Here is an 11,462-nt window from a genome sequence, read left to right as displayed (position 1 = left end):
GCGAGGTAGCGCGCGCCGCGGGACTGTTGCGCAGGCGCGGCAGGCCGGCCGTCGAGCTAGCGGTCTGTCGGGGTTCGCCATGGTCGAGGCGTCTCACCGATACAGAGGCGGTGAGAGCCGTCCCCTTGGGGAGTAGTGAGGCAGAGCCCGTTTGGCTTTCCAGATCCCAGGAAGGAGCTCGTTAGCCGCACTTCTCCACTCCTGTGAGAGAGAATGACCGCCGGCACTCTACCCCTCACTACTACCCTGGAGAAGCCAAAAGAGACAGAATCCCATTTCCCAGACGGGGAAGATGCCCGAAGACGCGGCGCTAGCGCTGTGCCCGAGGCTCCCCCGCGGCCCCTGACTACGGCGCAGTGACCGTCGCTGGGCGGGTCAGCCAGGTCCTCTCCGGACGTGGGAGTCGGGCCTGTGACCGAGCCCTCGCCGGGCCTCAGCCGCAGCAGTGTCCGACAGCAAAGCGTTAGGGACGCAGGAGAGGGTTGTTTTGTATTTTGCTCTTAAGACTGACCGATGCGGGGGATGTAGCTCAGTGGTGCCGCCGCCTGCCTCGCAAGCGCAAGGTCCTGAGTTCGATCCCCGCTACAAAAACAAAAAACAAAACCTGGTGAGGAGACATCCGTGTTATGAAGCTTGTCGGTATATGTGGCCGTAACTGCCTCCCTTATTCCTTGGGAAAATTGATTTTCTGTGGCTCATGAAAGTGAGAAAAATGGGCCGGGGATTTAGCTCAAGCGGTTCGGTGGCCTGCCTTGCAAGCGCAAGGACCCGAATTCAATTCCCAGTACCAAAAAAAAGTGAGAAAAAATACTGAAGAGCCCCGGGAGCTTTCCTTTGCACTATGTACCAAAATCGCTGTTTATATATATTATTAATTACATAATGCACAGAAACTTTTGTTTTATATCTCACAGGGCCTTCGAAACATAAGCTGCATTACAGAAAAGAAGTAGAAATTAGAACCACACTTCAGGAGTTGTTACTCTACTTAATTTTTCTAATAAACCTCTGTATATGTAAGTACACAAATATAAAAACACTGAACTAGAAGTTAAAATTAGAAATGAGAAAATAAAACGAGTTTTAAAATCATAAGCTCTCTAGTTTACGGCCGATGACACATTTTAAAACATCATTATCCAAAGACTGACACTATTTCCAGCTTTTAAAGGGTTAAAACTTAGCTGGACATAGTTTCCCATACTTGTAATCTCAGCTGCTTGAGAGGCTGAAGTGAGAGGATCATAAGTTCATTCACGGCCAGCCTCCCTGGGCAATTTAGAAAGACCCTATCTCAAAGTAAGATTCAGAAAAGCTAGGGACATAAGCAAGTATGCATGAGGCTCTGGGTTCAATTCCCAGTACCACACACAGAGGACAAAAGGTCATAGATATGATGAAAAGCTTCTCTAGTCAACATTGATTGAATATAATTATTCCTTTTGCTTGGCACATCTACTTCAAACATAATCCCTTGGGCTGGCAATTGTGGTGTGACTGAAAACCACAATGAACGTTTAAATTTTTAAAACTGTGTTATGATAAAAGACACATTGGTATTAATCCCCCTCAAAAACTCCCCCTTTCTTCGAACACTTATCCCATCATATTTAACACTTTCTGAAGCAGCTCTGTAAGTCTTCTTTTGTGAGTGTCTTTAATTACACTGTTGTGGCTGCCTCACTGTCCTGAACTGATTCAAAACATTTACTTTTCATGATCGTTTTGACCAGGGAGGAGCCCGAGGTTGCATCATGCCCGATCTGGTAATAAGACGGATAAGGACACTCTGCATTTCTGCTCAGTGGCACTCAGCAGCAGCATCCACTGTAATATTTGTGATCCTACCTCATAAAAACACAAAAGGACTTCCAGAACCGCTTCAGACAGTGGCAAGAATGATGGGGTACGCACGTTCAAAGAAAGAGGGAGTCTGTAGAAGACACTTCATGACAATTAGTCATTGATTAATAATAAATTATTACAAATTAGTCATTAATAATTAATAAAGACAATTAGTGTCTTTTACTGTAAAAAATATTTTTAAATGTAAACATGGGCCAGGGATTTAGCTCCGTGGTGTCGTACCTACCTGGCAAGCACAAGGTCCTGAGTTTTTAAAAAAGATTTTTTAACATTCACTGTATATTTTGATCACCCCTTGTAATTTTATTCTTTCAGAGCCATATAAAGTATTAGTTCAGTTTCACAAATCCATGTACAAATTCAGCCAAACATAGAAGTTGATCTTGGTGTTGCAGTTAGTAGTTATACATACTTGTGATGAATCAATGTGAGTCCTTAAGGAGGACTGAAAAAACTTCTCTAACTGCAGTCCCTCTTAACTGGGGTGTCAGTGGCAGTGATTTAATCTCTGAAAGGGCATATTAAAGAGCATTTTATCTTTATAGCACCCAGCATAAATTCACTTGCCTGATTTATCTCATGTCGGTTTATACTACACACAGGCAGTTATAAACCAGTTGTTTAATTAATTGGTGTTGCAAGAATAAATTTGAGTGAGAGCTTAAAGACAACTGTAGGGCCGGGGATTTAGCTCAGGGGTTCTGCTGCCTGCCTCACAAACTCAAAGACCTGAATTTGATCCCCGATCCCCGGTACCAAAAAAAAAAAAGACAACTTTAAACCTGGTGTGGTGACATACGCCTATAATCCCAGAATTTTGGGAGGGTCACAAGTTAGAGTCCCTCCTGGGCAACTCAGTGAGACTTTGTCTCAAAATTAAACAAAAAAACGAGCTTGGAATGTACCTCAGTGCAAAGACCAGAGTTCGATCCATAGAAAAAAATAAAAAACTATAGCCAACTTTATGAATTAAGATGTCCTAGGCTGGTTTATAAAAGCTTAGTACAAAAATAATAAGTGCTTATAGAACATTTAGAAAATTATACATAAAATATTATTTTTAAGACCTTTTTTATAGTAAGAATTGGAAACAGCCTCTCAACACTAGTATATATACAGTGGGACAGTTACAGCTATTAAAGAATGGCAGACATGTATGCCATGGGATGAGGTTGAAGATACATGGTTTGGAACAATTAAGGGCTTCTGGCAAAAAGTCATATTTCGTCTAAACTCTAAACTCACTGAATAAGAATGCCACTTAATATTTTTTAAAACTTTTACTGTATGCCAAAGCATATTTTTAAATATGCATCATCTCACCTTCCACAATGAAACCTGCATGTAAAAGATACTATCCCTGACATCAGATTCAAACCTTTAAATAGCTGCATTCAAAGTCCACAGCCTTTAAATTTTTTTTATTTTTATTAGTCCATGTTTGGAGTATACATGTTTGCAGTACATAATGATTACATTCATTCATCATGGGGATATGGTACATGTACATTACACATCTTAGTTCTTTTTATATCTCCTTCCCTTCTCACTTCCCCCTCCTTTGAAAGTCTACAACCTTAAGCGCTTATCTTACTCTAGTGCCTATTGGCAACATGGAGAAAAAGCCAATTATAGAAATAATAGACATAACTGTCCTCATTTTTGTAAAGATGAATTTTTTTTATTTGGTACCGAGGATCGAACTCAGGACCTTGTGCTTGCAAGGCAGATGGGGTACCACTGAGGTAAATCCCCAGCCCAAAATTATTTTCTTTATAATTGTATTAATAAAACCTGAAGAATCTTCTCCAGTTGAACTCTAGTGGTGAGATTACAAGAAGCATCTTCCCACTTTGGGTATTTCTCTTTTAGTTTTTTTTAAATTATGGCTTTTATAATTAGACAAAACAAAGTTGAATTTTCAAAACTGGGAACAAATTGTAACATTTTTTTATCCTGATAAACTGAGTTTTTAAACAAAAATAATTCTTCTCCTTAGTGACTTTTGGGATGGTAAATACACATATGTATTACTTTAACAAAGTTATATCATCTCTGTTTTTGGATACTTCCGTCCCTGGTGATGAAAGAACCAACTTTAAGTCTATTTGCAGCATAACTGATTTTTGGAAGGTAAGGTATACAATGTGGATTAAGTAGCCTTTTAGGTATTCCATAAACCCTTGCAATAGTAAGCAGGAAATATAAGAATGAGTAAAAATGAGTAACATTTCTTTAAGCTGTTATAATCAACATTTAGTGCTTACTGAGAATATATGTTCATAGTGTGATACTGTACTTATAATTTTTTAAAAGTATGTATTTTCAACACTCCTATGTCATTGGAAAATATGAGACTTGTTTCTTATGGAGGGTTGGGGCCTAAAGTTAGTCTCTGAAGGGGTGGGAATAGAGAGCATTTACTTAGCATTTGCAAGGCCTATTATTTGATTCCAACTTAAAGAAAGAAAAGATTAAAAAGTCAGTCCATAAATGTGTATATAAAATATATACTAGTAACAATTACTCTTAATTATGCAGAAAGGTATAATAGACATTTTGATATGTAACCTTTGTGTGTGTGTGTGTGTGTGTGTGTGTGTGTGTGTGTTACAGTAATGTATAGTCTAGAGAGAGAATACTATGTTATACTCGTGTTAGTCACTTTTCCACTGCTGGGACAAAGTACCTGACTAACACGACTTCAGGATAAAAGGTTTGTTTTGGCTGACAGTTAAGAGATTTCAGTCCATTGTTTTCCCAGATCCAAGGTAAAAGGGCAAGAAGGAAGGACAGCCAGAAGCAGAACGCAGGAAGGAAGGGGCCGGGATATGTCCCCAAAGCCACACCCCTAGGACTCACTTCCTAATAGTTCATGCAACTGTGAGCTCATCAAGGGTTAGCTGCTGATGAGGTTAGCGCGCCACAATCCACTCTCCTGTCCAGGAGTCTCTTAATCCAGTGAAGCTGACAATGAAGATTGACTGGCGCATTGCTTCAGCACTGGTACAGACTTAGTTTTGCCATTACACTTGACACAGCAAGAAACTCATGAAGAAAGATCAATGAAGGGAATAGCAATTTCAACTATCCTGTGTCACAAACATTTGGGTATAAAAGCATGAGGCAGTTAAGGGAAACTTTCAGAAGTGATGATAATGCAGCTCCATTTTATAGGATGAATAAGGGAAAGGCATTCTAGGAATAAGGAACAATGTGTGCAGTAAGTTATTCTACATGTGGAACTGCTTGGCACTGTGGGCAGATGGAAAATGAAGTGGAAAGGGCCAAACGTCAATTGGAAGAGGTCAGCATGAATGCCATGCTAGAAATTTAAAATTACCAGGGAGGCAGGAGAATGAGAGAACAAGTGTGGGATAAGGACCAAGTGATCTAAGTCACTGGTTTCAACTTGGTGAAACGTGAACGGCAGGAGAGGAAGTGACGTTCATCTTGCCTCTGTTTGCTGTGTGACCTTGAGACATATACATAGCCAATGGCAAAGATGATGAAGGGCAAAACAATGAGCTCTGGCCTTGGGATCTCTCAGAATGAGCAGTTCGGGTCAGGGCCAGCATAGCAGTCAACACACACTGAGTTGTGGAAGAAGATTGAAGGGTGGCGGTTACAGACACTTCCAAGGTGAAGTCACGATGTGTAGCTATAACCAGCTCTCATTTTTGTCCTTTTGGAGGGCAAGTTTTAATGGACTCAAATACAAGGGTTAAATGATTAAATGAGTTAATATTTGTAAAGTGCTCAGAGCAATACCTGTTACACACTGCGCCCTGGTAAGTGTTAACTACCCAGAAGACCATATCATTACCATTAATATTAATGGTTATTTGATTGATAATTTTCATACCCAACATTTCTCACGTATAATGCATAAAAACAGATTTCTTGATGTGAAAATATTCTTCTAAACATATTTCTCTTTCTATATAAAGTTTATGGAAGGACCCCTTTTGGAAGGTTTGTACTGGGATTCATGGTACAATAACCAAAAGCTGTATAATTTAAGAAACAGCAGTCGAATCCACTATGAGAACATTCTTCTTGGAGTCCCCAGAGTTCGGCAGCTAAAAGTTCGCAATAATACATGCAAGGTCCATTCATCCTTTCAGGCTCTGATGAGTGAATGTTATGGCAAGTATACTTCTGAAAATGAAGACTTGTCTGATTTTGGCATCAAAAGTGGTACTGAGTAAGTAGTGTAAAATTATACAGTAACTTTTTCTAGCAGATAACCTTTGCATCTTTTAAAAATTATAAAAATGTGTATATTTCTCAAGTAATACAGGCTGGGGCCTGGTTGCTAAGGTAACTGTTTCAACAACAGTATCAAAGGAAGATTTGGAGATAGCAATGCTTATTAAAGGAAGAACAAAAACTATTTGGGTTTTGGGAGGTCTTGTTTTTGTTTTTTGCTTACCTGAGAGTGCAAAGTATTTTGTTGTTCTTTTTAATAAGAAATCCTTAGTCACAGTGAATGCAGGGAAAACATCATTGTTTGCTTCTGCAAGAGTCAGCTTTTCCCTGGCCACTCTCCCCAAAAACAAACTTTGCGAGATCCTTAGGAGAGTCTTTGGTGTGTTCTGTACTTCCCTCCTCCTCCATCCTGGCTTACTGCAGTGCTATCTTTTGTGGCTGCTGGTACAAAAGATGATCAGGGTGCTTTGCAGACATTGTCTGAATATGGCTGCCAAACATACTATGGCCATTGTTTCCCATAGTGACTGAGGCCAGAGCTGGTACACATTCATGTCTTTGATTTACATTGGAAATGTGAAAGCCCAAAGTCCTGGCACCACCTGCATGGACACAGAGGCTGCTGGTATCAGTGTTGTTTGTACTTTGTGCTTTTATAATCCTATGAAAATCATAGCAAGGAGAGACTAAACCTTTTTTGTATGTAGTATTTATGAAAAAGTGATACAAATGTTTACAAAGATCTACCCTTTCCTACCAATAATGCCCATTTTCTAGAAATAGCTACTCTGCTTCCTGCCTCTAAACTCATACTTGTTCTGCTAATACTTGATTTTATAATTTATGTATCTATTGTTTTTATATTGCATATATCCATTCCACCATGGAAGATAATCTGTCATGTAGCTCTTATGCCAACTCCCTGTTCCTCTTAGCCTTTCAATATAATTACTCTGATTACTATTATCAATTTATATTATAAAAAGTTCAATTCTATTTTCTTTCTCAAACAACCTCCCCTAACTTCCCAGTATTAATAATTGCTTTGTGGTTTTGACTGACTTATTTTCTAATCTGTATGAGTTTTGGACATTCTTGAGGCTTGCCTAATTCTAATCCAATAAATTCATAAGTATGATGACACATTCTCATAAATATTATGATAATATTAACTCTCTTGAAATATAAAATTATAGGATAAATCAATTATTTAATTCACATTTTAAGTTGGAGTCTCAAGACCGATATTTTATTTCAATATTCTAAATTCTGATAACTATACTTTATATATTAAAATTGACACTATGGATTAGGTTTACTTTACCATCTATATAATTTATTTAAATTGTGAGTTAGTACCTGTCATTCTTCCACACCAAAATGAGAAACAACCTGCACTTGTTAATGTAATCTAAAACATAAAGTTCATTAATTAAAAACATTAGCTGTTAAAAACTGGAAGCCAGGAGAGAGTGGATTTAATAAATCTTCCTGTTTATCGGTCACATGCAGAAAACACTCAGAAGCACAACAATGAAACTTTTGCTAAAGTATAAATAGGGGTGTGCCATGCCTGTAATACCAGATACTCTGGAGGCTGAGACAGGAGGATTGAAAGTTCAAGGCTACTTAGTGCGATTGTGACTCAAAATGAAATCTAAACGGAAATAGAGGACAGGGAATGATGGTGTGTGTGTGAAAATGATCAAAGTATGTTATGTGCATATACAAATCTGCGAAAATGAAACCTACTAATCCTGTTTCCTGTCCACCATGCCCTGTGCAGCTCTGCTCTACCATGCCCCTCTGCCGCTTTCTCCCTCGAAGCCAGGTGACTCTGAACCGAAATATGAGCTAAAATAAACCTCTCTTCCTTTAAATTGTGGGTGCCAGGTGTTTTAGGCCAGCAGTGAGGGAAGTCACTAAGACAGTTCCCCAGGACAGACCACAGGCTAAGCCATACAGCTCGGCCCAGCACCTCCAAAAGGACCAAAACAATACAAGATGGCTCTTCGGTCACAATGGAGTTAGTTAACTTAGAAATCAGTAGCAGAAGAAAACTTGGGAAATCCACAAATAGGTGGAAATTAAAGAAGACTCCTAAAGAACCACTGGATCAAAAGGAAAATCACCAGGGCAATTAGAAACTGCTTTAAAATCCACAGAAATGAAACAACTCAAACACTTTGGTGTGCAGTAAACAGTGTTCATGGGAGCTTTATTCCTGCACGTGTCCATGTCATGAAAGAACATTCCAATTTGATAAAACAAACTTCTCCTTTGAGAAGCAGAAAAAGAGCAAACTAAAGCTAAAATAGGCAGAAGGAAATAATGAACATTAGTACAAAAATAAGTAAAATAAAAAAATAGAAAAGCCAGCAAAACCTAAAATATGTTCTTTGAAAAGATCAACAAAATTGACAAACGTTTAGGCCAAGAAAAAGAAGACTCACAGTAATCAGGAGGGAAATGAGAGAGGGGCTGTCACTACCCAGTAGAAGGGAGTCAGAGAGGTGGCAGGAAAGGCCGCTAATAATTGCACACCAACAAATCAGACACAAAATGGACGAACTCCCATCCCAGAAAGACATGAATCTCTAAAACTGGATGAAGATGAAAATATTAACTAGAACAAAAAGATACCAAAGTAGTCCTTTAAAAACGCCCACAAAGGGCCCAGGGAGGTAGCTCAGCAGCACAGCGCCTGCCTGGCAAACATGAGATCCTGAGTTCGATCTCCAATACCAAAAAAAACCACCCCACAAAGAATTCCCAGGCCCAGCAGGCTTCACTAGTGAATTTCTCCATACATTCAAAAAAGTGATAGAGGGCCAGGGTTTAGCTCAGTGGTGCCACCACCTGCCTCACAAGAACAAAGACTTGAGTTTGATCCCCGGTACCAAAAACCAAAATAAAACAAAAAAGCGATACCAATTCTTCACAAACTTCCAAAACATACAACCGTAGAAGATGGTTCAGTTTTTTCTAAGAGGCCAGCATTACCCTGATGCCAAAATGAAAAATTATAAGAAAACTGCTGGCCAGTATCTCTTCTGACTATAGACACATATACTCTCAGCTAAAGAGCAAACCAAGTCCATTAACACTAAGAAAAAATCAGATGCCGTGACATGATAGGAGGGTTATTCCAGGAATGCAATGTTGGTTTTGTACTCCAAATTGATTAATGTATGAACCATACGAAGAGAAAAAATATAAAAATGTTTTTATCTATTATAATTAATATATACTAATCAAAAAAGATGTGGAAAAAGAAATTTAAAAGATCTGGGTCTGGGTCTCAGTGTTAGAGTGGTTGCCTGGCATACTTTAGACCCTCAGTTCAATCCCTGGTAATGTAATTATAACAGTCATCACAATTACAATACTTATAAGTATTTTTTCCTAGTGGTTTCAGTACCCACTCTCCCTACCCTGATAAAAACATAGTATTAATAGAAAAAAAGTTTAAGCAATAATCTTTGGGCACCCTTTCAAATATATATTGGGGAATTGAATCAGGAGACTAAAATTAAGAATCAAAGCGTTCTTGTAATTACCTCAAAATTAAAAGTAAAAGGAGCCAGGTGTGGTGGTGCACACCTATAATCCTAGCATCCAGGAAGCTGAGGCAGGAGGATCACTGTGAGTTTGAGACCAGCCTGGGCTACAGAGTGAGTTCCAGGTCAGTCTCAACAACATAGTGAGAACGTGCCTCAAAAAAAAGGTAAAAGGAATGAGAAAAAAAATTATATATATTTTACTTTTATTTATGTACTTTAGTTAAACTAGCTACATAAAATGCAGACATTGTAACAAAGTTTATAATGATACATGACTTTACAAAACAATAAAGCACTTTACCCTCATTCTGAGATATTTGTGAATCAAAACTCCTGATATTCTTGCCCCACTCAAAAACTAAATACAAGACCAAAGAGACAATATGTTAAAGAAAAAAAACTCATAATTTCTAGATTCCCACTTTTCTTGTATCACTTTGTCCAGTGTGTTACCCAAAATAAGCCCTAAAAATAAAAAATACTGCCTTAGTCCTTTTAACTTAATCTTTAATCCATTATCTTGCTTCAAAATTACCATAATACTTATGAACTTGCTAGTAAAACTTTTTTAAAACTATGACATTGGAACTAAAGTTTAGTTTAAATTCTTTGACTACTTTTCAACTAGGCTTTCACATCTCTTCTCCATAACTTCTTTAATTCTAACAGATGGAAGCACACTCTACTTCTAACACCAACTCGCCTTGGCACTGGGGATTCGTTGGTGTTTACCAAAATGGGGGATATATTTTCACCTTATCAAAATCAAAATCTGAAACCAAAAACAAGTTCACTGACCTTCGACTGAACAGCTGGATCACAAGAGGGACCAGGGTTATATTTATTGACTTTTCATTATACAATGCTAATGTAAATCTGTTTTGCATCGTTAGGTAAGTGACTCAAAACTTCTGTATTAGTATACTGAATCTAAAACTCATCCAGAGACCTCACTGAGGTTTCCATTTTGTGCGTGGCTGTGCTGATATCAAAATCATAAAATTTAAAATAAATATAATGTAGCTCTTAAAATGATATCATGTAGTTCTGTCAACAATGAAAAAGGGGCTGGGGATGGAGCTCAGTGGTATAGCACTTGCCTACCACGCACAGATCCTGGGTTCAATCTCCAGTATCACAAATAATAACGATGATGATGAAAAAAAAGGTACAGCAACATCACATTCATTGTTTAATAAATTCAGAATATATTTAGGAACACAGAATTACAGTGTTAACTTTATATTGCTTAGTCTCTCTTTTTTTTTTTTATGGTACTGAGGATTGAACCCAGGATTTTCACACTGAGCTGTGTCCTCAGCCCTTTTTATTTTTTATTTTGAAACATACTCATTCTAAATTGCCACCTATGCTGGGCTCAAGCTTGTGATCGTCCTGCTTCAATATCCCAGAGTGCTTGGATTACAAGTGTGCACTGCTGTTCTCGGTCTAACAGTTCTTTTATTTTTTTTATTCCAGTATCAATAAATCTTTAGGTAGGAAGAACTGCATTGTAAAATTGCAATAGAAATGCTGGTTCCTTAAATTATCACCAATTCTTAAATATCTCACATTATGGAGAACACCAGAAATACAGTGAACTTCAAAACCTTGTTATATTTAGTGTTGGAATTATTTTTTATACTTTTTTTTTCTTTTTTATTGAGGTTATTGGTACAATCTAGGTATACAAATACAGTTACATTCATCATTGGGATTCTGTACCTTTACATAATAGGTCTTGATTCTCATTTTTTCCTCTTGTCCCTGCCCTCCCTTCACCCCCTCCTCCCCTCCCCATTTACAAACACTTTATTTCCA

The 11,462-nt window shown here is 38.2% G+C and overlaps 1 protein-coding gene across 1 annotated transcript in view; it reads left to right on the top strand.

The window, feature by feature from the left end:
- Positions 1 to 58: 58 nt before the first annotated feature.
- Positions 59 to 11,462, top strand: part of Pkd2l2 (polycystin 2 like 2, transient receptor potential cation channel) — a 24,535-nt gene continuing 13,131 nt past the window's right edge. Inside the window, exons 1-6 of the mRNA XM_033765620.1 lie at positions 59 to 110; positions 915 to 1,016; positions 3,866 to 3,999; positions 5,817 to 6,073; positions 7,306 to 7,310; positions 10,318 to 10,534. Of these exons, the coding sequence (XP_033621511.1) occupies positions 80 to 110; positions 915 to 1,016; positions 3,866 to 3,999; positions 5,817 to 6,073; positions 7,306 to 7,310; positions 10,318 to 10,534 (746 nt within the window). The 5' untranslated portion in view covers positions 59 to 79. The remainder of the gene's footprint in view (positions 111 to 914; positions 1,017 to 3,865; positions 4,000 to 5,816; positions 6,074 to 7,305; positions 7,311 to 10,317; positions 10,535 to 11,462) is intronic.

This window comes from Fukomys damarensis, unplaced genomic scaffold, assembly GCF_012274545.1.
Source record: "Fukomys damarensis isolate Sample0158 unplaced genomic scaffold, DMR_v1.0_HiC HiC_scaffold_3, whole genome shotgun sequence".
NCBI lineage: Eukaryota > Metazoa > Chordata > Mammalia > Rodentia > Bathyergidae > Fukomys > Fukomys damarensis.
The sequence above is the reverse complement of the archived record's forward strand: the minus strand, read 5'-3'. Positions and strand labels throughout refer to the sequence as shown.